This window comes from Pyxicephalus adspersus, chromosome 2, assembly GCF_032062135.1.
Source record: "Pyxicephalus adspersus chromosome 2, UCB_Pads_2.0, whole genome shotgun sequence".
NCBI lineage: Eukaryota > Metazoa > Chordata > Amphibia > Anura > Pyxicephalidae > Pyxicephalus > Pyxicephalus adspersus.
This window is the reverse complement of record NC_092859.1, coordinates 80,151,850-80,179,350: the sequence shown is the minus strand read 5'-3', so window position 1 is coordinate 80,179,350 and position 27,501 is coordinate 80,151,850. Positions and strand designations below refer to the sequence as shown.

The 27,501-nt window shown below is 34.9% G+C and overlaps 1 protein-coding gene across 1 annotated transcript in view; it reads right to left on the bottom strand.

Moving 5' to 3' along the window:
- Window positions 1–27,501, bottom strand: part of OTOGL (otogelin like) — an 81,766-nt gene that overhangs the window by 34,680 nt on the left and 19,585 nt on the right. Inside the window, 20 exon segments of the mRNA XM_072399013.1 lie at window positions 40–1,836; window positions 3,829–3,908; window positions 4,337–4,454; window positions 4,660–4,938; window positions 6,645–6,812; window positions 8,235–8,261; window positions 9,852–10,008; window positions 10,454–10,570; window positions 10,786–10,905; window positions 13,067–13,213; window positions 13,323–13,457; window positions 21,131–21,269; window positions 22,690–22,797; window positions 22,892–23,054; window positions 23,579–23,610; window positions 23,672–23,746; window positions 24,241–24,406; window positions 25,270–25,479; window positions 26,445–26,569; window positions 27,304–27,481. Coding sequence (XP_072255114.1) covers window positions 40–1,836; window positions 3,829–3,908; window positions 4,337–4,454; window positions 4,660–4,938; window positions 6,645–6,812; window positions 8,235–8,261; window positions 9,852–10,008; window positions 10,454–10,570; window positions 10,786–10,905; window positions 13,067–13,213; window positions 13,323–13,457; window positions 21,131–21,269; window positions 22,690–22,797; window positions 22,892–23,054; window positions 23,579–23,610; window positions 23,672–23,746; window positions 24,241–24,406; window positions 25,270–25,479; window positions 26,445–26,569; window positions 27,304–27,481 — 4,341 coding nt within the window.

Here is a 27,501-nt window from a genome sequence, read left to right as displayed (position 1 = left end):
TTTCTGAAGGCACAGAAGATGTAGCTTTGGAACTGGTACTAGTCGTTTTATCTGTTGTTTCTGAAGGCACAGAAGATATGGTTTTGGAACTAGTACTAGTAGTTGTATCTGTTGTTTTTGATGGCACAGAAGATAGAACCGTGGAGCCAATACTCACAGATGTGTCTGTCATTTCTAAAGGCACAGGAGAAGTGTGTGTTGAAGTGTCAAAAGTTGGAGATGAATGTGATGATGTAAGTAAACTTTGTTTGGCCACAGTGGAATGCATTTTAGTTGAGTGTGTCAAAGACGTATCCACCATTGTTTCATGTTTTGTAGGTCGTAGTTCTGAACTTGTTGGAAAAATATGCTGTGTAGAAAGAAAACCTTCTGTATATTTACTTTCCAATTCATGAGTTATACCTTCTGTTGTTGGAGTGCTAGTAGTTAATATTTTTAGAGGGGTTTCAGTACTCTTGGGGAATTTTTTAGTACTTAAAGTCACAGGTGGAGTCTGAATAAGTGTTGCGTTGGTAGTTAACAAGGACGTATGCTTAGTTGTGGACTTTATAAGGTCTTCTGTGTCATATGTCGATTTAGGTGCTAATGAGGTCTCTAAACTCAATAGTACAGTTGTGGTAGAGGAAGTCTTTTCTAGAGGTGTAATTTTTGGAATTATTTTTGAGGTTTGAACAGATGTTAATAGGCCTAATGTAGATGAACTTAAAGAAGGTTTACCGGTTGTTACAACTACTGGCACCTTGGAAGACATTGAAATTGGAGACAAAGTTGACATTGCTTCTTTCAATTTAGTTTGAAATACAGCTTTGGTTGTTTGTTGCAAATCTAAATGAGATGTTGAAAGTGCCATGGAAGTTGTAGGTAACTGGGTAGTCAACAAAGGTAAATAAATAGATGAAGTGGTTAATTCAGTTCTTGGACTTTCGGAAAGTTTAGGTATGTGTGTTTCCAGAGTTGTCAGTGTAGACGCAGTCCTATTTAGTAAAGGTGTGTAATGCAAGGTATGTGATGTATGTGGTGAAATACTGGTTAACATTTTATCAGGACTGATTTGGGATGTTGCGTGGGATAGTTGACTGCTTACTACTTTAGAGCTAGTTGTACTGAGTGTAAAACTGGCATATGAAGATGAAGTAGTTGAAGCTGTAGTGCCTACAGGTGAGGTCAGTGACACAGCTGATGTAGCTGTAGAAGTGCTTGTTTCACTGGGTGATGTTACGTTTAACAGAAATGGATATCTTGATACATCTGTTGCTAAAGACATAGTAATCCTTTCCATCATGGAAGTATATGAAGTTGCAGTGACTGACTTGGTTGTCAGTTGGTAAAGGCCCTGAGAAGATTGGCCCAACATTCGTGTTGGAGTTTTTGTTGTATCCACAGCTTCTTTTGGAGGTAGTGTTTTATATGTTACAAATGCAGTTGCATAATGTGGTGATGTTAGAAGTAAACCTGAAGAAGTTCTTGTTACTGAAGATATTAAAGCGTCTTTGCTTATTCCCATACTTGTGTTTTGTGTTGTTAAACGTTGTATTTCAGGACGAGGGGGTGAAGTACTTTGAGTTAATTTGTCATATTCACTAGTAAGAAGATCTGTGGATGATTCATATTCCTTAGAAGTGCTTGGAATTGATGAATCTGTATGTATTACATGGGTTTTGTTTATTAAATCAACTGTGGAAGCTTTTGTAGGGTAGGCTGACGTGTCTGAAAAATCTGGATGAACTTTTTCAGTCATTGTTGGATGTTTTATTTCTTTTGTAGAAACGGTTGGTGTCCAACTTGTCTTTAGTGGTTTTGAGGCAGTAGGTGGAATTGTTGTTTTAACTGGAACACCTAAGAATTAAATATATATATAAAATATATAAATATATATATAATTTATATTATATATAAAATATAAATATATAATATATATATATATATATATATATATATATATATATATATATATAGACAGATCTGTTAAATAGCAATTAGTGGGTTTGGAGATTCTCCTCTACCCTTATATATAAAGTATACATGCCAGCCCTAGATAGGTACAATCAATATTAAAATGAAATAGAAAGACAGAGGAGGCTTCTTAAGGAGTAAAAAAGACGTTTCAAAGAAATGCATATATCAGTAACAGAGGATTGAAGATAAAAAATGACAACATAAGTAAAGTTAGGCCAGGTTGGCACTAGATACAATAATGCTACCACACCAATGTGACACTAAGCATAATTTGCTAGTGTGCTGATGTGGAAAAACTTTAGGAAAAAAACTCAATGCAAGATCGCAGTTGTCTCAGTTCCTGATGTGTTTTGCCGTTATCGGCTTCTACAAGGGTAGTAGAGAAATATGATATAAACTGAATAGGAGAATATTTCTAGTCTAGTATTCTATCAATATTCTATGTCAGTATACTTAAGAAATGTGTAACAACACCTGTGGATAGCAGAAAAGAAGTTTGGCACAACAATCACTTACTCTGTGCTGGCAGTAGCAGATTGGATATATTTTACCCAGCCTTCAGTTTTGCACCCTTATCCCATGGAAGGAGGCGTAGTGAGGTAATATGTGTTCATTTTATCAATAAGAGTGGTTTATTTTATAATGAACGTATATGGTTTAGGTGATGATTCTGTTGGAAAGGTGTTTTTTTTTTTGTTTGTTTAAAGTTGTTTAGCAGAAATTTTTCACAATCATACTGGGAAGTTTTGTAGCTTACAACATATATACTCTGGTAGACTACTCTGGACTGTAAATCTTTTCCCGAAATACCACAGTGCACAGCTGTTGCTGTTTCATATGCCCCAGTGTCAAAGTTACTGAATCACTACAAATTTTTACAAACAAGCGAAAAGTGATGACAGTATTTGATACAAATTATCAAACAGATGCTATCTGTACTCAACTATTGGTATTTAGCAGCCCACCCAGTGATATCTACTAGAATCCCATTGAACACATGTTGAAAAAAAAGTTCATAAACACGTGCCTGTATTACACACAGAACAGAAAAAGAATTTAGGATATTCCTAATACGTTAACCTCTAAAAATTTGGTTCCCTGTGGAAAAATGTAATGAATTATTAAACATGTTTTATTGTTTCAATTTTCAAAATGCATGATACATGCAAAAGGAGTTTTATAAAAAAAACAGTCAAATGTGTTTTAATTAGAAAAAAATTTTTTTCATTAAATCAAAGGATATAGAGATACAAAACTAACAAAAAGGAGTGGCTGGCATAATATTGCTGGCTTGACTGTTCTCTTTATCCTCTGTACAATATTTTACCATTTCTGGTAAAATAAATGAGCACATGACCCAGCTAAAATTCGAAACACGTTTGTTTTGACAAGAGACTACACTGTTAGCAGCTTCTATGCTCCAACACCTAGATCAACTCCAGTCCACAGCCACATAAAGGCCATTTTCACATAAACAGTAAACTATAACCTAATATTATTATTATTAATATTATTAAACAGGATTTATATACTAAATATACTATTTTCTCTTTGTAAAGTACTGACCCAGAAGGACTGGAATTGAATGCTCCCAATGAAGAATGACCTTAACTTTGCTCTGGAAATGACTTTAGCAGAAAGTGTGGAAACTTTGGCTTTCAGGGGATTTGGCCAAGAAGGGGGTAAGAATGGAGGTTAGAAGGCTGCTGCAAGTATGTACAGACACCTTTTAATGTGCTTCATACCTGTGTCAATTCATAGTGTTATTACTTTTTAAATATTTGTACGGGGACTATCAACTAAGAATGGAAAAAATATTCTCTAAAAAATTATTTTGCCATAATAACAGGGGTATTAAATTGTCATACTTACAGTCTTCTGGATAGACACATTTAAGAGTAATCTCATCAAGGATCATTTGGTTTGGGCAATATGGAATACAACCTTCCACCCTTGGAAAGAAGCAACAAAAAAGTTTCAGTGAATTATAAGTAATTTTTTGGAGTATATTTGACACCATAAAACAAGTACTCAATAGTAAACAAATACTAATAAAGTAAATAATGACCAATTATATTTACTTTCAAATAAGAGAAAAGTTATGAACAATATTAAGGGTGGATGTTTGGTCCAAGCTCTGAGAACCAAAGTCATGTTGTTATGATTTCCATTTGATATTTCCCTTTACTTCCAATGCCCAAAAAATGATCACTGAGACAAGAAATAAAGGATTGACTACTCAATGAGGACACTGGCCAGTATCAGAATCCTGGCCCAAGGACGATAATGAACAACACATGATATAACCAAAAGCATTTGCTAGCAGGCAGGAATGATTTCTGCAAGAAACAGTTGTAGAAAAAGGTATAGGTTAACTTACGGTGGAAGAAAAGAACATAAAACAGCTTCTGGATCACTGCAGGTTTTAACACAAGGACTGGCACAGGGTTCATACCTCCACTCACACATTCGCCTATAGGGAACTGCTGCGGCAATCTCTGAAATACATATGACACATTCTAGAAATTAGACTCTAAAAAGTGAGAGTCATACTGCACAATAAAACCAGCTATAGTCTTTCAAATAGAATTCAGGCAAACAGGTAAAATACACTGATAAAATGTATAAATATATTTTTTATAGAAGATTATATTGGTATCATAAAATTTTTATACAGTATTTTCTTGATATTATTTTACTCACCTTCAATCTTAAACCCACTGGTTAGTTTAAATTCTTCAGAATTGTCATATTTTGAAACCTTAACTTCTGTTGCAGTAAGGACAATAAAGAACCCCTTTCTGCTGTGCAGTTCAAAGGCACTGTATCCCGGAACCCAGAGACCTTGGTGATGAAAGAAGGTGGCTCTTCTGCGGAATGACGAGCTGGTTTCCCACTGCTCCAAAGGCACGCTGTCATTTTCTTGCACGGTCAAAAAGAAATTTGGTCTTTCAGCAGATTCCAAAGAGACAAGTGATAGTGCTATGGAATATGAAATATTATAATAAATGTTTTGCAAAATGTTTAGACTTTTAAGGGCTATAGATTTAGAGTTCACAGCGTTCTGGATTTAAACTTCCTCTGGGTCCAAAAAGCAAACCTGTGATTTCCCATGCAGAACAAACAATCAGCTAAATACTCAAAGTACATACTGTATATGGAAGCTGTTTTCCTTGCTATAAAAAATATATACTATATTTAATAATATATTCCTAATATATAAATGTTATTGTTTTTCATTCCGTCCTGAGATTCACACAACTCTGTCACTCAGCACAACCCTTTCTAGCAGGGCAGAAGACTTGATTTTGCTGTCCTGCAGTTGACAGATCTTCTGCCTTCCCGAGCCTGTGACTAGACAGTAAAAAAAAAGCAATCTGGTGAGCTAACATTTCTTTAATTTGCTACGTTATCCAATCAGGATGTTATTGCTTGCATATGAGCATTGCAGCACAGCTGACTAGCTCCTTGTGCTGCTTCCCACTTTCTGAATGTAATTCTGCTCTAAAGGGAATACTTAGGGTTAATACTAGGTCAGATTCAAAAGCATTTTAAAATGTACATTTAAGAACCTCTGGCTGCTGTACAGTTCAAAGGCATATATATCTAAAACCTGAAATCCAGATGTCTGGGAAATTAAATAATGTAACTTTTCTATAGGATGTAAAGCCTATTTTACAACTGCTCCAAATAATCAAAATAAATTGAATAAAGTATTAATAAAAGCAGAGCTGTGTTAGTTGTGTCTTTTATATCAGTCAAAGGGTTCAGCTAGTAATGCTGAATTGGACAATCAGGGTCTGGTGTACAAGCCTCTGTTTGGGACCAAAGAAGTATACCACCATGTGTGTTAACTTTAACACTTTTATAACCCTCGGCACATTTTAGGCCAATTCAGGTTCACTTTGTGTTATGAAGAATGGACTGTATTTTGATTGAGAAAAATTGTATGTCTTCTTAACAACTCCTTGCTCTGTATATGTTCATACTTCGGTAAGTTATTTTTCCACCAAATTTAAAAAAGAATGCAATATCATAATCTTTTTAATAACAGGTTATCACATTTTAAATTTTTTTGCTATGTAAACCAGTACTTGTGTGCATAGCAGTGTTGAGTTGTTGGATGTGGTGTATTTACCAATTTATTAAAGATTGAATGGTAAATCATTAAGGCAACTTGTTTACTTTGCACAGCCTTTGATGTTTACCAACACTTGCATCGCTGATCATCATTTTCTAAACAGTTTATAATGTTACTGCATTATTTACTATAAGTACATATCATTGAATTAGTGCAATTTGATCACTGCAGAACAACGTTTACTGTACTTTGATTTATTCATCACTTGTGTATTAAGTTTTTTACTACTTTTTGTTAACCTAAAGTGTTTTTGTACAGAGTTTAATTTGACATTGACATTTCTGCAGCTCTGACTTGCTAGATACCATTCTAACATACATATACTATAGCATATGCAATCGTTGAATAATGTTCCTCTTATCATCAGCAAAGAATTATACTAAATGATAGGTTTAAGAACACATTGCTGCTGGAATACACATCCAGGCTGTCTAGCTTAGTCTTACTTGATCATTTAACACTACATACATTGACTTGGCTAGTTTTGATAGAATTGCCAACATTTTTTTATGACAATATTTTAAATATTTAGATGTTAAGTACTCACACAAGTCTTTATCTCGGAAAAGTCCAGGTGTTACCATGAAGTTAAATAAAACATTTCCATGTGCACTCATTCTTGGCAATGGGAATATATATTTGCTGGTTATGTTAACACCTAATACAATTTCACTGTTGCCACAACTGGAGAGAATGAAAGGACCTTCTCCTAGTCCTGTTTGAAAATGAACAAGATTAACAGTGATAAGACAGCAATGGGGATACTGGTAATGATGATCAAACTGTTGAATAAATTCTTTAGGAACACTTTTTTATCTATCATGTCAACTAGATTAGGAATTATGAGATCTCACTGTCTAAAAGACCATGCAATGCTTAGTACCAGAGATTTGAAGGCTATGGGATAGAAGGAACATATTTCACAATGAATGCATCATTTACTACGAGAAGGAAATAATGCAATATTGTATATCTGTATAAATGGTATTTAGGCTTTTCCTAGCTCCAGGCAATTCTTTTTTTTGTTTTACATGAGAGGTGCCATAATGACCATCAGAATTTTGTAGTTTCTGCCATTATTACCTGTAGCTTAGTGAGTTGTGAGAGTTTTGAATACCAATTCTATTCATCAGAGATACACGGTAGGTGTTATAAATGTGTGTAATATGCGTTCAGTGTTTATTCATAGCATCAACATTGAAATAATTATTAAAGTGTATCTAAGTTGGATTTTCACAGAAAAAGGAAATGGGAAAACCTACTGTGGCAATATCTAAGCGGGGTTATCCTATTGTCTTGTCTATGGAACATGGGTCTTCATGGGACCCTGACACCAGTATTTGTGTTTACTTTCAATGTGTGTTTGAACTTGATATATAAAAAGACTACAACCATATCCCATACCTTGCTTGCCTGTCATAGCTAACTCCTTTTCTTGAAGTGTCTAATTATGTATGTGCTGACTCAGCATCTCTGTTTTTCCATCACCTCCCTATATAACCTTTAGGGTAGTTGGAGAAACAAAGGGGGATGCTAAAGAACAGGGACAGACAAACTAACCCTCAGGGTCAGATATAAGTGGAGTAAAATTATGCTCCAGGGTTGAGGGCCTGTAAAAAATACCTATGGCCTGTCCTCAGTGGAAAGAAGAATTATGCCTCATTATTGGTACCAGTGACAAGAAATGTGTCAGGAATTGTTCTCCATCAATAGTGTCAGTGAAATATATTGGGGAGATCATTTCTGCCAGTGAGAGAAATTTCCAATGTTCCATTGCTTGTGTCAGTGGAAGGAATAGTACCATACGGGAAACAGAGACAACATCTGGCACATAAGTCTGGGGACCAGTGTTATAAAGGGGCATTTGTGTGACTGCTAATATCAAACCCCCAAGATGGTGGGTGACACCAGCAGCAGTTCTGGGGTGTATGGATGTCTACGCAATGAAGGTTTACATGTACATAACACACATATAAAACATTAAATGTACACATAACTTCATAGGAAGTTTTTTTTTATGAATGGTCCAGTGACAGAATCACTTTAGATGATCCATAGTCTATACAAACTAAAAAAAAACCTTTATATATGCTACAAAATAATAAAAAAAACTGCATTATTTTTAAATAAAACTTACCTTGGTTATAATATTCACAATCATAGGCTGAAAAACAGAAAACGGTGATTAAACCATAGAAAACGAACAATATGGATTTTGATGCACAATGTATTTTAGGTCTACATATTGGCAATTTTCCATTTTTCAAAATAAAATGAAATCCACAAATGGCTTCTAATATTAACTATTTTAATATAAAGATGAAGTAATACCACTGAACCAGGGGTCCAACTTGTCCAATATAAAGCTAGATCCTTTGTAGGGTTTTTATTACTGTATGTATCCCATAAACAAGCAGGAATGGAACACAATGGATAAAAATACAAATATTATAGAGCTAACCTAAGCTTATCTAATCCTCTAACCAAAAATACAAACTGCAATAAAGTTTGAAGCTATACTTTAATGCTGAAAATAATAACATAAAATAAAATACCTTATTATACTACTGACTATATTTCAGCTAAAGGAAAATAATTGAAATTTCATACGCAGACAGAGCTCTGTCAATGTGAGTATCACATTATACCATTAAACATGGCTGGGCTGATTTACCATAAATAAATATTATTTATTAATATAAATAATATTTATATTAATATTTATTAATATAAATATTATTTAATAAGATAAATATTGGTAAATTTAATATACATTCATAGTGTCATTTACATTTTACAGTGTGATGAACATTATTATATCCTTATATAGGATAGGCTACAATTAGTGTTGGTCGAATATCACACTATTCGATTCGACAGCTATTCGATCGAATAGGGGGATATTGTTTGGGTGATCGAACGTCAAATTCAAACACCATTAAAGTCAAAAGGGGGAAAATTTGGGTTATTTTTCGGGACTGTGTAGATCTGCAAGAGCAATAAGGGGAGCAGAGCTGACAGCTAGTTGTAGTGTAGTGTTGTTTGCTAGTTGTATGTGTTCCTGGATAGAGAAACTCTATTCAGGAATAGGGATGAGCGAGAATGCCTCACAGGATTCCCTGTATACCCTCCTGTTTGCGATCCCCGGAGCTTAACTAACCTCTAGTGCAGTGAATCGCACACTGTTCTCAATTAATGCAGCCACGTCCATTTTCATTGAGAAGATCCCCGGCACTGCAGGTTAAATGGGGACAAGTCTCCCCATTCATTCATCAGCTCTGTGATTGGCTGGGGAAAGCAAAATCCTGATGATGCTTGAGCTCTCATGAAGGTTTACTTTTCCTCAGTCAATCACAGAGCACTAGAGGTGATGAATGGGGAGACTTGTCCCTATTTAACCTCTAGTGCCCGGGGATCCCACACTGACTGGGGGATTCCCACGGCTGTGCAGCCATGGGAATCATCCTGTCATTGTGGGATAACCTGTAAAAAAATAAAAGTTAGTTACACAAATCACACACATTCAATAAATTACTTTAACATTAAAGCCTCTTTTTTTTAACACATTTTTTTACACACAAATTTGTGCCATTGAGTCCCCTGTTTTTCTGGTCGGGTCTATCCAAATTCAAACAGCTATATTCAGCTCAAACATAAGGACAACCCGAATTCGAACACCAACAGTAGTTACAATTTAAAAAAAAACCTGCATTAGATGTAAAAAAATTTTTTAAATTATTTCACTAATACTTACGGCACATATTGGGTGATCTCCAGTGGACAGCTACACCTTGCTGGCAGCATTTATGAGCATACGCTGCTATGCTGGTACACAAACATTCACAATCCCCTCCAAGGTTGCAGTTACATGTATCTGTATGGCAGTTCTTTACAAATGATGTCACATCAATCTGCAATGAAGTATAACACAACTCAAACAATATTGTAACTCATCAGTACTGTAGATGATTTATTAATTACCAGTTACAATGCAGAATTCTAGCTGTTTTAAAAGTCATATATAATGAATAGAACACTAACACTATATAGGTTGTCAATACTCAGGTCACTTTTAACTACAGAAGGGTTCATTTAATATTAATATACATGGGAGATATGAAATGAATATAATATATTATAATGCCATCTAGTGTTTGTCTTACAGTGGTGCAGTGGTTGCATACAAAGACATTGCAAGATTCCATTGTAAAAATTGTATTTGTGTAGCCTAGTGTTCACATATGCATGATTCCTGTTATTTAAATAATTCAGAAACAAACACAACCTAAAATTCCTAAGCATTTATGTGATTATCCTTTTTATGTTATTTATGTTATGTTAAACATTTCAACTTACCACATTGCGGCAGGGTGCAAACACATCGCTATAGAGAATTGAACACTCTTTTTTTGCATATGGGAATTTACTCTGATGAACTTCACAGGGTCTCGTTGTCTCATTGTAACTTTTACACTTAAGAAAAACATACAACACCGTTAGAATTATGTATGCTAGAACATAATACATTCATACTTTTCTTATCATTCATATTTATATTGGTTTATCCTTAGACAATAGGCTCCATGTCTACTTCTGGCAGCTATAGGGTAAGCTAATGCCATATTGGATTGACATACAGGGTACTTTGGATACAAACAATAATTTTGGTATATACAATACTGTCTTACCTGCCCAATAGTCCAGCTGTCTCCAAACACCTGTGCATTCCTCACCTCCATATTATTAGATGTAGTCAGATCATTAGAGGTGTACTTGTCAAAGTTTCCACACAGACCTGAAAGTTTACCCTAAGTACACACAATATTAGGTATTAGGTTTATGAACGTCTTTCTGTATCTTACAGCAATACATATCACATTTGTAGGCTGTACAACATTAGAAGAACGATAGAAGAAATCATTTCAACTCCTATTAAAAGGGAAAAAGATTAGTAAAATACTGCTATGGACTTTAAGGCAACCCACTGTGAAAGACTTAAAACAAACTTAAACCACAGAACACAAATGTAATATTATGTAGCGTCTTAGTCCGTAGATGTGCTGTCTGCATTAGCTTTCAGGCATTTTTTCCATTCACCTGCTGCTCCTGCCACTAAAATACTTCTTGTTCTATGATGACAACTTTACTGTAAGGAGGATCGGTGTTGTCAAGGCAGGACTACAGAACACCCCTGTTATTAGCTCTTGTATATGGCCTAGAACAAAGGGTTTCAGTAGTCCTTAAAAATAGCCATCAATAATGTTATTGTAAAAACACAACCCTGGCAGGGCATGGAAATAATTAGTCATTTATTATTTATATTTTATACATATATTTTTTTCTATATAATAAAAGTAGGATTTAAAACAATTATTTTCGTTGGGTATATGAGCTATTGCATGTTATTCTTTCTTTCTTTACAAGCAATTTATACTAATCTAAAATTATTGATTAGAGAGTATATTAGCGCAAACTGAAATGTAAACACCCAATGTGACAAATATTTTACATGGTTCTAGGTTTCAAAAACAGCCAGTCTACTTAAAGGGTAGACAAGTATTGCTGAACATTTTAGCCAACCGGGCAGCACGGTTGCTCAGAGGTTAGCACATTGCAGCGCTAGGTCCCAGGTTCTAATAACCGCCAGGACACTATCTGCATGGAGTTTGCATGGTCTTCCCATGTTTGCATAGGTTTCCTCTGTGTTCTCCAGTTTCCTCTCACACTCCAAAAACATGCAGTTAAGTTATTTGGCTTCCCCCAAAAATTGACCTTAGACTGTATTAATGACATATGACTATGGGGGGGCACTAGGTTGTGAGCTCCTTTTGAGGGACAGTTGGTGACATGACTATGGATTTTGGAAAAGTGCTGCATATTATGTTGGCGCTATATAAATACTGGATGATAATAATCAGTATGGTTTTCTTTATATGGGAATTCTATATATGGGAATTCTTTATCTCTTATTAATTTTAACACATTAAATATTTAAAATGCTAAACCAAAAAAAAAAAAATAATAATAATTTTATTTTTCTGTTAAGCACATTAAAGATTCAGTTCAGAAATTCATTTTCGATAGCAATGGATTTTTGCACAGCCAACACAGGCCATGGCTTAGAGTAAGAAGGCATCCACAAATAATGTACAGCATCTTAACAGTCCTAACATACCAACTAGGAAACAAATTACATTGTTTAAATAATAAACTAATAATAAATGTAATCAGGTATAAAAAAGTAAAAAAAAAAAAAAAAGTTAAGTAGTGGGAAAATGAGTTCAGTAATCAAGTGACCCTTTTTATTTTGGATTATTCCACACTATTGGTAGGAATGGATCCATGATGAGCAAGGGCAGGTAAGACAGGTGATTATCCCAGTGCCCACATCTAATATTTTTTAAGTTTATTTTCTTTTAATCTAATTTTATGATCCTGTTAAGACACACTTACAAACCCATAAAACTAGATAAAACCATAAAACCCTGCCTTTCAACTATTCTACATGGCAAGGAAGGCCATAATTCTACAGTCCTCAAAGAGATTGGGGAACAATTGCACAAAGTCAGCTCACAAGATTTCTGACATAAATACTTTTGAAACAAAAAACACAAAAACTTGTAAAGTTAAAAGACTATAAAGCAGAGGTGGGCTGCGGCAGTCTGACAGGAGGCCCGCGCACCAGCCACAGCCACAGACCATGTTTCCCGGGAGAGATTGCAGGCTCAGACCTGCGATGGGTGAGTGGGCAGGTTCTGCCATCATGACGTCACTTTGGGGCGAAGTTTCTTCCCCTTTGAGTGACAGACGGCTCCAAATGCGGTCCGCGACCTGCAAAAGGTTGGGGACCACTGGTATAAAGGACCCAATATTACATTTTTATTTTTTGGAATTTAAATACGCTTTAACTTTTAGAAGCATGTTTAATGTAAAATAAACATTCATCTGCATGCAAATATCCCTCCTTACTTTCCACCGAGGTCCAACTTTAACATGAATTGTGGTTTTCTTATCCCATAGTATTGTGATGTCTAGTTCTGGAAAGTGAACCACAGTGTAAAACCCAGCCTTCCAATGCTGATATCTAGAAGATCAGTGTTGTATTCGAAACTGCTTCTATATGAACAGGAAGAAAATAAGATCATAAAATAAGTGAGTATCTAGCATGTCCACAAAAATAAAGAGAAAATAATAAAAGGGAACATCCTAAGACTTTCTCACTAACCTGTTTTTCTGATGTGTCTGTAAAATAAATATCAGTGCCACCCACAGAGATGACAAGATTTTTTGAACAAATGATCTCATTATCAAAGCATTTCTTATTCTGAGCAATGATGGAAATATTAGAATTATCAGTACTCTGTAGGAAAAGGGGAAAATTATGCATTAAAAACAGAATGATAATAGCTAATAAACATTGTTTAATACTCATTAGTTACATTTACAATGTTTTCTATAGAACTTTAGGATTGAAAGGTATATTCATGTTTCTTGCACCCATGAATCTTATAATCTTATCATGCACAAGTGAATCCTACAAAAGACATTAGATGACAAGCAAGTCAGGTGCCAAACTTGTGTCCCACATACAACTCTAGCTGAATGCTGTCAGAGTGAAAAATATGTTCAGCCGGTTAAAATGATATCCCATTTGCTCCATGATAAACTTTTAGCTCTGCACTGTAAAAAGAAGGACAGGAAAGGTTTGTCGGCCCCATCATGTTACAAAATATCACACTTTTGTGAGTAAAAGGAAAGTTCATATATTGCATTCCAACACATTATACACAACACAGATAGGCAAGCTCCAATTCAATCTCTCTGGGAGGTAGTGCATGATAACTATAGAAGAACAACTAGACTATATATAAAGTGTACGCGGATGTCGCAAACCCGACGCGTTTCGCCGATAGGCTTGTTCAGTGGATATATCAAGAGCTTTATATCATTTTAACTGAGGCTATCATTGTAACCTATTATATATTAACTGGGACTTGCCTATCTCTGTTGTACGTAACAAGCTAGAATGCAATATATACGAACTTTGGTTCATTTTACTCACAAATGTGTGATACTATGTAACATCATGTAACACCTAACACCTGCCAATAAACCCCAGTCTTTACTGTCCTCCTATTTACGTATCCTTTACTCATTGACGGGGCACCAAGACATATTAAGAAATATGTATGTAAGGAAAGGGTGGGTAGCCAACCCATATAGAAAATTTAGCTCAGCCCTGTTCCTGTCCATTGACATCACATATACATCTGGCCAAGCTTTAGTTGCTTGGTCACAGGTAGTACTCTGTAGTGAAAGGTATTGAAGGGTGATTGGATTTCTTTATTAATCCCCAAAGTCTTCAAAATTACCTTTGTTATATCTGCTTTTGAGTTCCTATTTCACCAGATTTACAGAGCTTAACATTTGATCAGACTACTGCCCAAGGAACAAACATGAATTGGGGGCACCAGGGCTACAAAATTCCTACCATAAGTTAGTAAATAATAATACAGAAACTCCTTGCTATTTCTTTTAAAAAACATAACAATCAATAAAGGACAAACATCTAAAAAAAAATGAAATAGATACTTTTACTGCTTGCATTATAAAATAAGTACCGGTACATTTTATGGTGTAATAATAAATAAAGCTATGCCTGGTATATCTCTGTCTAGGTTTCATCCCTAAGAAAATGTTGATTATCAGAACAGAAGTAGGTAAAATATGTAATAAAATAATTATCTATGGTTAACTTGAAAGGTTTTGATTTAAATTCTGTATTTAGTAACTTGAATGAATATCTAAAACAAAGCTTGTGATCATATTATACACCTATTTTCTCCAGTTTTATTACTTAGAAGAGATTGAACAGACAAGACAACATTTCAAACATGTCTAGCTGAATGAAATGAAAATGACAAGTATCCGTATCTTATAACTGAAGAAACAAGGCATTTGTTAGATAAAAGCCCAATACCTAAATTGGGAAAATGGTTTTCCATCTTCTGTCAAATGACCTCCATTGTTTTGAGATTTTGTTTTGTTCAGAAAAAAGCATACAATTATTTCAGACAATTTGCTCATTGTACTCTTTGTTTGCCCTCACCTTGTTTATCTATCGGATTTGACATTTCCTCGGATTACATTTCAACAATCCTGTTCTAATTAAAAATGCCTCTGATTTTCCCAAGATTATTTTCTGAAAATGTGCAAGTATCTGTTTCCTAAAGATAGCAATCTCTGTGTGAGTGCAGACTTTCAAATCAATCGGGAAAAGACTGAAGAACTCAGCGTAGGATGTTTTGGGTGCTGATGCAGTTATAGTTAACCATCAGATAAAAACATATCCATCATTCTTTCATACTAAGCACATCTATGTAACAGAGGTAACATGGTCCAATTTAACACAACACCACAGACAAAGAAACAGAAAGTGTTTCTAATAGTTGTCAACCTGATTTTAGATTAACCCTAATACCTATGAATTTAAAGCAAAAATATGATTTCTATCAAATAGGGTACAAAAATCATAATATCTCACTGTAGACCATTCAGAATAATTCAGCAGAAATTGTTACCAATAAAGAAGTCATATCAAGAAGACAGGATGGCTTGACAGAGTCCTCTTTCATATATAGACACCCACTATGTATGTTATAATGCTAAATGGTTGACTGACTTGATGTTGGTTTTATGAATGTTACCTATACCAACTGCTTGTCTTTGTTATATTACGGTTTGCTCTTTCCACTTTGCCTTCTCTTTTCTGTTTATATGTTTGTAATGTGTGTTATTAAAAACATTATTTTGTAAAAAGAAGACAGGGTTGTATGGCATAACCATTTTTGCTTTTTACTTGGCTCTTGGGTTCATTGAATGAATGATTTTCTAGTAATCGACAGCTGCTAAAACCGGCTGTGATTTTGGTGGGGTCACAAGACTGTACCAAGCTTTGGGAAAGAGACTGATGTTCTTTTGATGTATTCTCTAAAAAACTATAATGCTAAATGTGCTGCTATTTAATATATATCATACAAATAAATCTATGAAATCATAGGATTTACAGGTCCAAAAGTTGTCTCATCCTGTTGTCAAGACAAAAGGATATTCTTCCACAATGTCTGCTCAAGTGCATACGTTTAACATTGTACAGATATACAGACGTGGTACAGATATATTTATTATTTACTGTTAACCTTTATTTGTAAAGCACCAGCATATTATAAAGAGCTGTACATTGAATGGAGATTGCAAATTATAAAGCCTGCATATTAGAGCAGTACAAAGGATTACACATAAGGAGAAGGGGATCCTGCCCAATAGTTTACAATCTAGGAGATAATCCACAAATAACCCATGAAAGACAGGGATCACAATGGAAGTGGAAGTCAAGTTGACTTTTTTATATCTTTATGAGTGATCTGGTTTCATACATTATTGCAATGGCCAATACAAAATGCTCTATATATTTGGAATCCAGAGAAGAAAAATGTTGCCCATCATAATACAAAGGATGTCATGTCATCCTCAGGATCTTAGTATAATGGCTCCCTGGTTCCATGAATAAGAAGTTTATTAGGGAAGTGAGTAATTGAACACATATGAATTCACCAAAAACAAAGTCACTCATTTGGAGGAACACATACCTTAAACTAGACTGGAGTATTACTTACATTTCACATTTTAAAAGTGTAGGATCATATAAATAATAAAATGCATAAAACAAATACATGATATACAATAGATTTCTACTCTTTCAATTATGTTTTTGCAATATTCAGGTCTCTTGAAAGCACAAAACAATCTAATTTACACAAATAGAGTAACAGGAAACGCTGTATTTTGCAGTATTTATATTCATTGCTGTGTACAGGTTACAGGTCAGTTCTGATAAATGTTTATTCGATAGGCAAGGAAAAATTAGGAAGCTGGGCCTGGGCTTTAGAATGTGCGGTCATGCACTTTTGTTATCGCAGCAATACACCTGTTTCTGGCAGTATCATGCACTCCCATCAATGATGTTTTCTAGCTCATTGGAGCAGAAAGTCCAGTCCCAAGCAGGAGAGCAGCTTGGTATTAATGATAAATGATTGAGCATGTTTATCTGTGCCAAATTGTGACTGGCAAAGTCTGCTGGGACTGGCATGCGTAACCTGGCGTATTATATGAACAGATAGGGGAACAATTCTTCCATTTTACAACACGATGCTCAAATACAATGTGCACTTCTATCAATTAAAGAAGATATAATGTAGTACATGGCATTATAGTATTTTGGTTATAAACCAATAATAAGTTATCTAAATGTTGAAAAACCCTAAATAAAAAGGCAGAATTTTATGTGCAAATACATGATTTTACATAATTTGTGAAATCCGCTACTCACAATGAAGCACATTAGCAACTAAACTGTAAATTGGAGGTGTGGTCAGATCATATTATACAGTTCTTAATTGAACACCACACAATCAAATCACATGTAAAAAAAAATACTAAATAAATTACCAACCAATAGAATAACTCCCAACTTAACACAATATTTTTATATGCAAAGAATTCTCTTCTGTCTTCACTGACAAAGCATCAGCCATTTAGGCAAGCACTATACCAATCTCAAAAGGCAACCATCGGGCTGCTGTCTTGATTTCTTGCATAGGGTAAGAGTTTGACCGTGAATAAAAAAGATATTGGAATTACCACTTAAAGTCTCTGGCTAACAACCTGTGACCTTGATCCTGGTCAAAATGGTCCCCTAATACAATGCCTAATATGATCAAGCCAGCTTTACTTAAAGAATAACATTCAAAGAATACTCAAAGGATAAAAAATATACAATTGGTCCCGTAAAGACCTGAAAGTTATTTTAAGGGTTTCCCCATTGTGTTGTCATTTTGGGTTGTCCCCAAAATGTTGCAGTTTGGTACAGTAAAGTGATTAAGACTAGCTTCCCCATTGTTAGGTACTAAATTGGTAAGAATTTTCTATTTAACATTTAATAGCATAAGCTAATAAAGACATGTACTGTGAGAGCTAATATGAAGAAAATGGAGTAATAGATGTGCAAAAGTTAAATTGTCCGGGACAAACTCATGTCAATTTTTAGGCTTTTTTGGATTTGATCAAAAAATGTGGATTTTGTAGTCTGTACACTACAAAAGGATTTTCAAAAATATATTTTATGAAACAAGTTACCTTTTATATTTAAACAAATACAGACTAGCTGTAATGACTACAGTAATTGTATATGTTTATTACAATATATGCACAATATTACCATCCCATATCTTTATTTTTGTTCCATTTTGTTTTCATGTATAAGTCATTTAAAACATTTGCTGGCTTTTATACATTAAAGCAGTTCATGATTATCTGCAATCTCAGCTGTGCATGAGAACTACAAAGACACTATCAGTTTCTTAATTACTAATTAGTTTCAGTTCAAAGTTGGTACAATCCTTCGTCAGTGGCTAAATGCAGTCCAGCAGACGTGAACAAATTAGCCTTTGTAAGCTAGTCTATTTCATTTAAGAGTCAGAACCTAAAAGCCAGAATCTCTAGCAAGTAGTGCAGCCTTGCACCTGTCTCACACACAATAAGTCTAGTTTTATTACGACAAAACCCACAGCAGCCTGGTTTTCATCACCTGCGTCACAAGGTCTAATAGATGAGAAGGCTGTAGGCAGTTTGCCATCCTAGCCTATTGGATTTCTCTTGGTTTTACCCATGAACTTTGGAACCTCAGTACACCCAGAGGTTTTCTTTCACGAAAGGTGACACAGGTTAAAAGCTGAAAGAACTGGAAAATTATCTGCCAAATTTTAATGTATTTTTATATATATATATATATATATATATATATAAAATATATATATATTCATTTCTGACTTCCCTTTTTAACACATTTATGTGTTACACTCACACTCACTTTTTTCACTAGGAGTGGCTTAATACGTCTTCAGGAGAACATTAAATGCCCATTCATGTGATGCTGTAGCGCATGCAAGGACGCATGTTTACGTGTGTTGGTCTGTGGTATCGGAGAAAGTGTGGTGGGTTGTTATTAATAATGAATCACAATGCATTGCACCAAAGCATGAGAATCTCTCTGCCATGGACTGCAGTAACACACAAGATAACAGGAATGTTACTTTAATATGTGAATTGGCCCTAATGTTTTTATTTTTTTGAGAATGAATGTGTTAAACTTGCATCTACTTTCTGTACTGGGATGCTGGCTCAAACATAACAAAATTAAAGTAATCCTGTTTTTTAGTGTGTGTGTGTGTGTTCAAAACGCTGATCATCCTGTGATCATTTACAATATATGTGGGAGATCCCGGGGGGTGGAAAGATTGAGAAAATGGGTCCTCCTGTCTAAGGCAGATTACATCATCTCATTGTATGCAAAGGCACTTTGCTGGAGCTCAATTTACAATGTGCCTTTGAAAATTGATACTTACAGGTCCTATGTAACATTATTTTATAATAACTAAACTGCTTCCAACACGTTTGCAGTGAATTTATTTTAACTAGAATATAACAATTCTTGGCTGTTCTTCACTCTTCATCTACTCACATACCAATACATTTACTTTTAATCTGTTTACCATCAGAAAGAAGCCTAGAAACCAAGTTTTGATGCAAGCCTTTTCAATGCCTATTTTCTCTATGCACAAAAGCAGGAACATCCATTCAATACGCCTATTCTCTATTGCTGGATTATCACTAATCCTGTTATTTTCAGATACTGTATGTAGCTAAGGTTTTAGCTGTTGCATATAGAATGTCTATCATTAAAATTGTAAATGTTCTGAAAGGCTCTGCTCACTCATCACAGTTTACAATTTCAGCAGCAAATTCACTACTGAATTGTTAATGCTTTATGTCTTTCTTTCCTTAATCACTTATGTTTCCACTCATGACTTTTTACCTTAAGAAAATGAAAGTCTGATTGCGCACGGTGGGAAAAATGGCTCCTTTATTCCATTGCATTGTTTAAGCTATTTGATCCGAGCATTATTTTTTTATTAAGCAGCAATGATTGAGGCGTTCTGACATTTCAATTACTTGTAGCAGGGCTGCATGTTGGCAGAGGTGCAAGCTAATAAAAAGCCAAGATTAATCCTGCATTTTTGTGCATTGTTTGAATCTGAAAATGGCGTCATGGTTATTCTGAAGGAGAAACAGTGCTGCTTTTAGAATGGAACCTGAAATAATCTGAGCTGCTAGATCTACCCAGCATTTCCAGTCATCATGTTCTAATTAAAATGTTGTAATTTTGTTCTTGTGTCATTAGAATGGAAAATGGCAAAAAGTCCTAAAGTTTACTGTTATCATGGGAAAAAGAAGGCAGTGGAGACCTAGGCCCTGATTTATTAAAGCTCTCCAAGGCTAGAGAGAATAGACTTTCATCAGTGAAGCTGGGTGATCCAGCAAACCTGGAACCAAAAGATTGTTCCCAAACTCTTCGGTTGACTTGTTTGAAGAGGTTTAGAATCATAGTCAACCTGCAGCAGAACATTGTAGTTCACTACAAGACTGAAATGGCTATAACTAGCCTAAATTTAACTAACCTAAACTATCCTAAAGATCAATAATTTACGAAGCCTGAAGCTTTGATCAGGCCTCAATGCTAAACACAGTGAGTATGTGGGTGAACTTAGGGTGATCTCTTTAATGACCAAGACAAACTCTGCAGTTGTTTCTTTTTGCATATCAAAGCACAGTTTGCTCCAGAAGTTTATGAATGTCTAGGCTCCATAAAGTTTTTTTTTGCTTTGTTTTTATACTTTGTGATGAGTTTAACTCACTGTGAGGATTTTATACAGTAACTGACACCACGCTCACCTAAAAATACGTTGAGCCGAACATCTGTCCTAATTCCATTTATTAAAATAATGTACCCGTTCCGACTTACATACAAATTCAACTTAAGAACAAACCTACAGTCCTGACCTACAGACATGTATACATATGTTTTATGTCTATCATTAACTTAGACCAGTTAGGTAAAAAAAATGTTGGTCTTACCTTAAGCAAATATGCTTGACAGTCACTGACATAGTCATATTCCAAACCATCAAAAGTGTAATAGTGGCGATCACCATACACGGTACAGACAGATGGACATGGGTAAGTGGTGCAGTTAAATACTCCTCTTTTGCAAACACTACAAGAAACCAGACTCAGGTAATACATATTCATTAAACAGATAAAATCAATGTCAAAGCTGAACTCTTTATGGTGATGGTTAAAGTAATGCTATATAAAGTCAGTGGATAGTCAGTTTTGTTCCTACAGGAATTTGTGTCTGTAACGGTCACAAAAATGTTTCTTTCCCTCATAGTAGTCTATCAATGCAGATATTGGGGGTCACAGCTGATGTCATTTTTGAAATATGGAATATAAACACTTTGCTTTCCAATCAGGCATAGTTTAAGTCTCCCTTTTAGGTTTTCAAGGTTCTCAGTTTGGTTCTTGAATGAAATACTGTTTTCACATTTTAATGATCCATCTCTTATCAGCCGATACACTTAAATAGCTGACAGTGGGCTTTAATGCACTACAAAAAATAAATCAAACACAGCACCCCGAAACCCCCTCCTATTTTCCTCTTTCTTTTAGGAGTCTATTTTAGCATTGAAAGCCAACATGGAAATATGTAATAGTAACTAAAGCAACATGGAATAAAATTGAACATTAAACAACTAATCAATAATATTCTTATTTATTGTAAATAATTATCACCATGCCAGCCGTCGGCTATTGCTAGGTTTTTAGCAGAAGTGTCAGAGTGGGCTATGCCCCTGTTTTGCTTACTGTCTGGAGTTAAATATTTACTTGAATGGTGTAGACTTGTTTAATAAGTATGGGATTACAGTTTCATTTTTCTCTGCTTTTCCCACTTTTTTTGTTCTGTATCTTTTGTAAATTACCAAGAAAAATGTGGTAAACCGATTGAAACAAATAATCAATCACCTTTGCTACTTCTTTTGACTGGAAAGTAATACTGATTAGTTGCCTTGATTTAGTTATCTTTACCTTTATTACAATATATATTTATATATGAAGAATGTGTATATATTTGTGTAAGTGTATGTCATTTGAGGGTGCTTTTTCCTTAGTGCAAAGTGTGCTAAGAATTTCCAAATGTATTACTTTAGACAAGGGTTTCAAAAATATTAAGGAACAAAAAGGAAAAACCTTTTCCGAAAAAATCAGTTTTCTGTTTTGACACTTTTAGGAGCATACCCACAGTAATTTAACCTCGAGCAACTAGTCAGCAAATATCATATATATTTCAGATTTATTACACTTTTAATCAGTATCTGACAAGTAAACTCTAATAAACCCATTGGGATTCTTATTTCCCTTATTCACATTGCTACATATTAATTTGAGCAGCATACCGTATGTAATGTAAAGCCAGACTTGGACCATGCATGGCATATACCTGTATATAATCCAGGTAGTTTAAGAGTTTGCAATTTACTCATTCCCCTGATTTGCAAACAACTGCAACCGCCATGAGCAATACATACACATAATTCTTTTGCATTCCCTATCTGTAGAAGATTTATATAGCCTACCACGTATAGCATGGTGTAGTTATTACTTCTCCAGATAAATATTCCCAATCCTTCCATGTACAAGGACAGCTGTCAGGAACATAGCATTTTCCTTTATGCTCTGCCATACTGCAAAATGTCATAATATATAAACGATGAGGACATACACATCGATATAGACAGAAACAGCTTTCATTACAAATACCAATATCTGCCTTCTTACCCTGGTGGACAAATGCACCCGCTGGCACAAGGTGGGGATGGAACACATGAGAAGTTCATAGCCAGGTTGGCACAGGTGACTTCACAGTTCACACCAGCAGATGGCAAGCCAAGAACAGGATTCCTGCAGTCATAGTATATTTTTCCTTCTGGACATGTGTGACCTTTAAAGTATTAAATAACCAGCAGAAGACTTATAAACTTCTAGTCTTATTTTTGTTACTATAACATATATATAGCATACTGTTTTCTATGCAGTAGTCCTGTGATTGCATAACATTGATGAGACTAATGTATACGCACACTGGCAAATGGTACACCAAACTGAATTCTATTAATACAAAGGATAAATGTTAAAAAAGACAAAAAACATATCTTTATTTACGCAGCCCTGTCAACTGCTGGGAAAATTGTTACTGATATGTAAGGTCAATATGTGCTTTGGCTCGTTACAGATGAAATAAGGTTTACTTTAAATAGGTCTGTGATTGCTGGAGGTGGTGCTTACAGTCTTAGTAATTGTAAGAATATCTGGAGTTGTTGTACAATATCAGACTAGATGTACTACATGTTCAATTTTAAAATATGTTTATGCAGATATAAAATACGGTAAGTTTCAGAGAAAGTTGGGGAAAGTATATTATTATTATACTATACCATAAATGATGGACAAATCCATGCCACATACCGGTACATATTGAGTTGTAGATAGGGTTGGAACTAAACAGTTGCACAGCTACAAATGTAAGGGTAAATGGATGTAAGTAAATGTTCATCTTACCAAGATCCAGACTGTCTTAAAATTACTTCTCCTGGATGGTAAATTCTGCCCTTGTAATAACAACGACAACTTGATCTGCAAAATAAAGAAATGTTCACAACCTGAAACCTTCAGTACAGACTGATAGTGATTTTGACCTACTATTTCTTGTATGCTTCACTATTGCATTTTGAGGCTTACCAAGTCGCTTTGTATCTCTGACCTGTATCTTTGCACAATCTGCAAATTTGTCAGGGTCTACTAAATGCATGGACAAACCATGACTATGGAGGACCAAATTAGTTACAAATCAGAGCCACATCCAAGCCTAGTTTAAACCAGGCAATCCAATCTCAACCTAAAATTCAGCCTTTGGCACCACGATCCCACAACCCCATAGTCTTGTTTTTTGTTTGAGTCATTTTTGAACCATTTGAATTATTTATTTTTCTTTACAAGCTGCTACAGAAATCACTGCTTATCAATTCTAAGAATTCTTGAAGTGTTTTCAATTATTTAGATAGTGCTAACAAACTGTAAAAATCTCCAACTGTGCCACCCAACAACACATCTTCCACAAGTGTACTTACATAGGAACACAAAAACTAAGAGACTCATCAAAGAACTTTCCATCAGGGCAGTTACATCCTTCTATACATTCATCAGTACAGACTTCTCCCAGGGAAAGAGAGGAGCAAGTGCGGCCACAGTATGATGAACACTGATGGAACAACATTCCAAAGCGGCAGATGACTCCTACGAAACACAATTTTCTTTATTGGTACATTTTACTCTATTAATTAAAAAAGTAAAACTTTCATTAGCCGTATTGATGTAATTTAGTAATATTATTCTAGTCACACTGATCTATTGGCTGCAATGTATTTAATTATATGTGTAAGAATATCAGTCTCAAGGGAGGATCCCTAATTAGGTGCCATTAATACAGTAAGATTTCAAGGAATTGTAACAAGTATTTTAAGTCAATAATTACTGCAACATATTTTAGAGAATTAAATACTGAAGTTAATAAAGCCATATCAAATTCCAACATACAGCAGTAGTGTGAAGAAATAAATGTAGAGGAACTTCATGGAAACAGATCTTTACATTGGTGCTACACAATTAAGTATACGTTTAAAGATAGACTACTTTCCTTGAAACAATTAAAAGTTCCCACCCTTATATGAACAGTGCAGTAGCATTATTACCTCCAGGAGTCTTTGGACAAAAAGTTCACCTTTTTTTAAAAATATTAGCCCTCACATCCACTCATGTGACCCATGCCATGGCATAAGTCATATGGTGTGGAAAATCTGTCTGACCAGTGCTGATCTGTCATGCCAATTTATTAAACCTTTTGAAACATGGCAACCTAATAATATAAAATGTAATGAATGACCTTCATATGTGTTAGAATTTCTTATGGCTTTATCAGTTACTGAAAATGAAGACACAAGACAGACCAATCTTTGTAAAAGTGATAGGTTTGATAAACCTTTTACATTTTATAATTTAATGACAATGTTACCCGTTCAAATTATAAAAATTGTGGCGACACTGGTTACATAAACAAGGAGAACAGCATATCATCCTGACAACAAGAGTTCTTTACTCACCACAGAATGAAACGTGAGATCTGAAGTTGATAGCGACGCCATGCTTGTTGCAGATATAGGCATAGTGGGCCAGGGCATTACATAGACAATTACTTCCACATTTACAGGCATCATAGCGACATAGCTGGTAATACAGTGCTGGACTGACATAGGCATGACATGGTGCAAAAAGTTCTTGATTGATAACATCACACTGAGCTGCATATCCAACTGGAAGAAAACTATTGTTTAAAAGAGTCCAAAAAGGGTCCAACATATATGTACTAATTATAAGCATTTATCTACTATTTAAAAAAATAATCATATTTTGACTCGGGATAGTCCGGCTTTAACTGACCTCCACCCAAAATAGTCATAGTAGCTGTATATATCCAATGCAGCTATTTACTTCCTAAACAGTTTATAACCAGTGTTCCTCCAGAGGTTGTGAGCGGATCCTTGAGTAATGAGCAATTTGTGACTCTCAGGCCAATTTAACTAAGGGGTGAGAAGGTAACTAAGGTTGACATTCATTCCACTGGCCAGTAATGTAAGACGCATTCTTCCTACCAATCACCATGCTAATATACTGTAATTATAGCGGGCTTCCCTAAGAATCGAAGGGTATTTCAAGAGTTCCCCTATGTTAAAAAGGTTGCGAAAGCTGGTTTAAAAGGGTAAAATCAGTTGAAGGATCTATCTAAAATGCAAAATGTTTCAAAAATGCACGGTTGAGGAAATACTGTACATCCTTTTCTAAAGGTGTTTACCTAGATAATCACCACATATAATTGTGTATGTACACCATGCATAGTCGGCTGCCCTATACTCTACTTCAGTCATATTTATTAGTATGCAAGCTCCAATAAAATTACAAATGCTACAAATGGCTCTTTCAACAAATTATGTCCATACTTTAATGCTTTTTGTTTATACTAAAGGCATCCAAAGCAATTGTTTTGGATAATCTCATAAAATATATTGCAACATGATAACGCAGGCCACATGCTGCATATGGTATTGCTTTTGAATAAAAATCTTTTTTTATATATTTTTTAAGCTTTTAGCATAAATGTTTTATTGTAATGGAAAAAGTACTTGTCTGTTGATACATATCTTATATATATAAATATATATCTTCTGTTTTATGCTTTGTATTACATGTTGCCTGTGGATACAGAACCTGTAGTACTTACCATTTTGAAGATTAGTGTCGCATGGGTCTACTACAGGGATGTTTACTGGAGTTAAACAGGCTGATGAGATTTTCCAGGCATTTGCATGAAGTTGTGGGGTCCCTTCAATCATTCCTGCTGGAGAACTGACACAAAGGAAAATATCAAGAGCCAGATAAGAAATGCTGCATTAGTCTTTGAAAATTTTGGTTATTTCATATTAGAAGTTTTTTTGGTGAAAAAAAAATGGTTATTAAGAAGTGTTGCAAGATGTCACCAAGGGTTGGATCAAATCTGTAAGGACAGTAAAAAAACAGACATATAATAATAAATATAGAATGAAGAAAGGGCCTTAGTATGTTTTTGTATGTGTGTGAATGGTATACAGGGAAATAAAGCAATTTTCATGCTGGAGTTGGACTTTTAATACATTCATCAAATCTAATATAGATATGACTGATAACATTGTCATTGTTTTCACTAGTCAATAAATACTAGTTTACTACAGAAGCCATCGACTTCTGCCATCAAAAAACATTTGTTTGTTCACAAACATACTGAACCGGGTACGTCAAAGCCCCCCTTAGCCTGATAAGTATTTAAACATTTTGCTGAGACAGGCTGACCTGCAAAAATACACAATGCAATGTGCTTTACAAATGTGGTCTGCCATATTCAAGACTCTAAATAAAGGTTTTTGGGGCCAAATGTTAGCTTAAAAAAGACAGTGATGTAATCTAGGTTGAAATCGATGCCCCAAACACAGGCATCCGTAAAACCATTTCTACATCCTGTTAATAAAATCAGGGGTCTACTTTTAAAGCAGAAACCCTCTTTAAAATAATATAATGACAAAGTATATTAAAAAGACACTTCTTACAGAAAATCATCTCTTAGATTTCCATTAAATGTTCCACATAAACCCAGTGTTCTTCTCTTCCACGCACTGCTGGCTTGAATATAAAGTCTCTCTCCTCCTTTCCCAAACTGAATTCTTATTCCAAATTTGGTTTTTAGTTGGACAAACATTGATGATAAATTACGAACCTCAATATCACCTGCAGAAGGAACAATATTG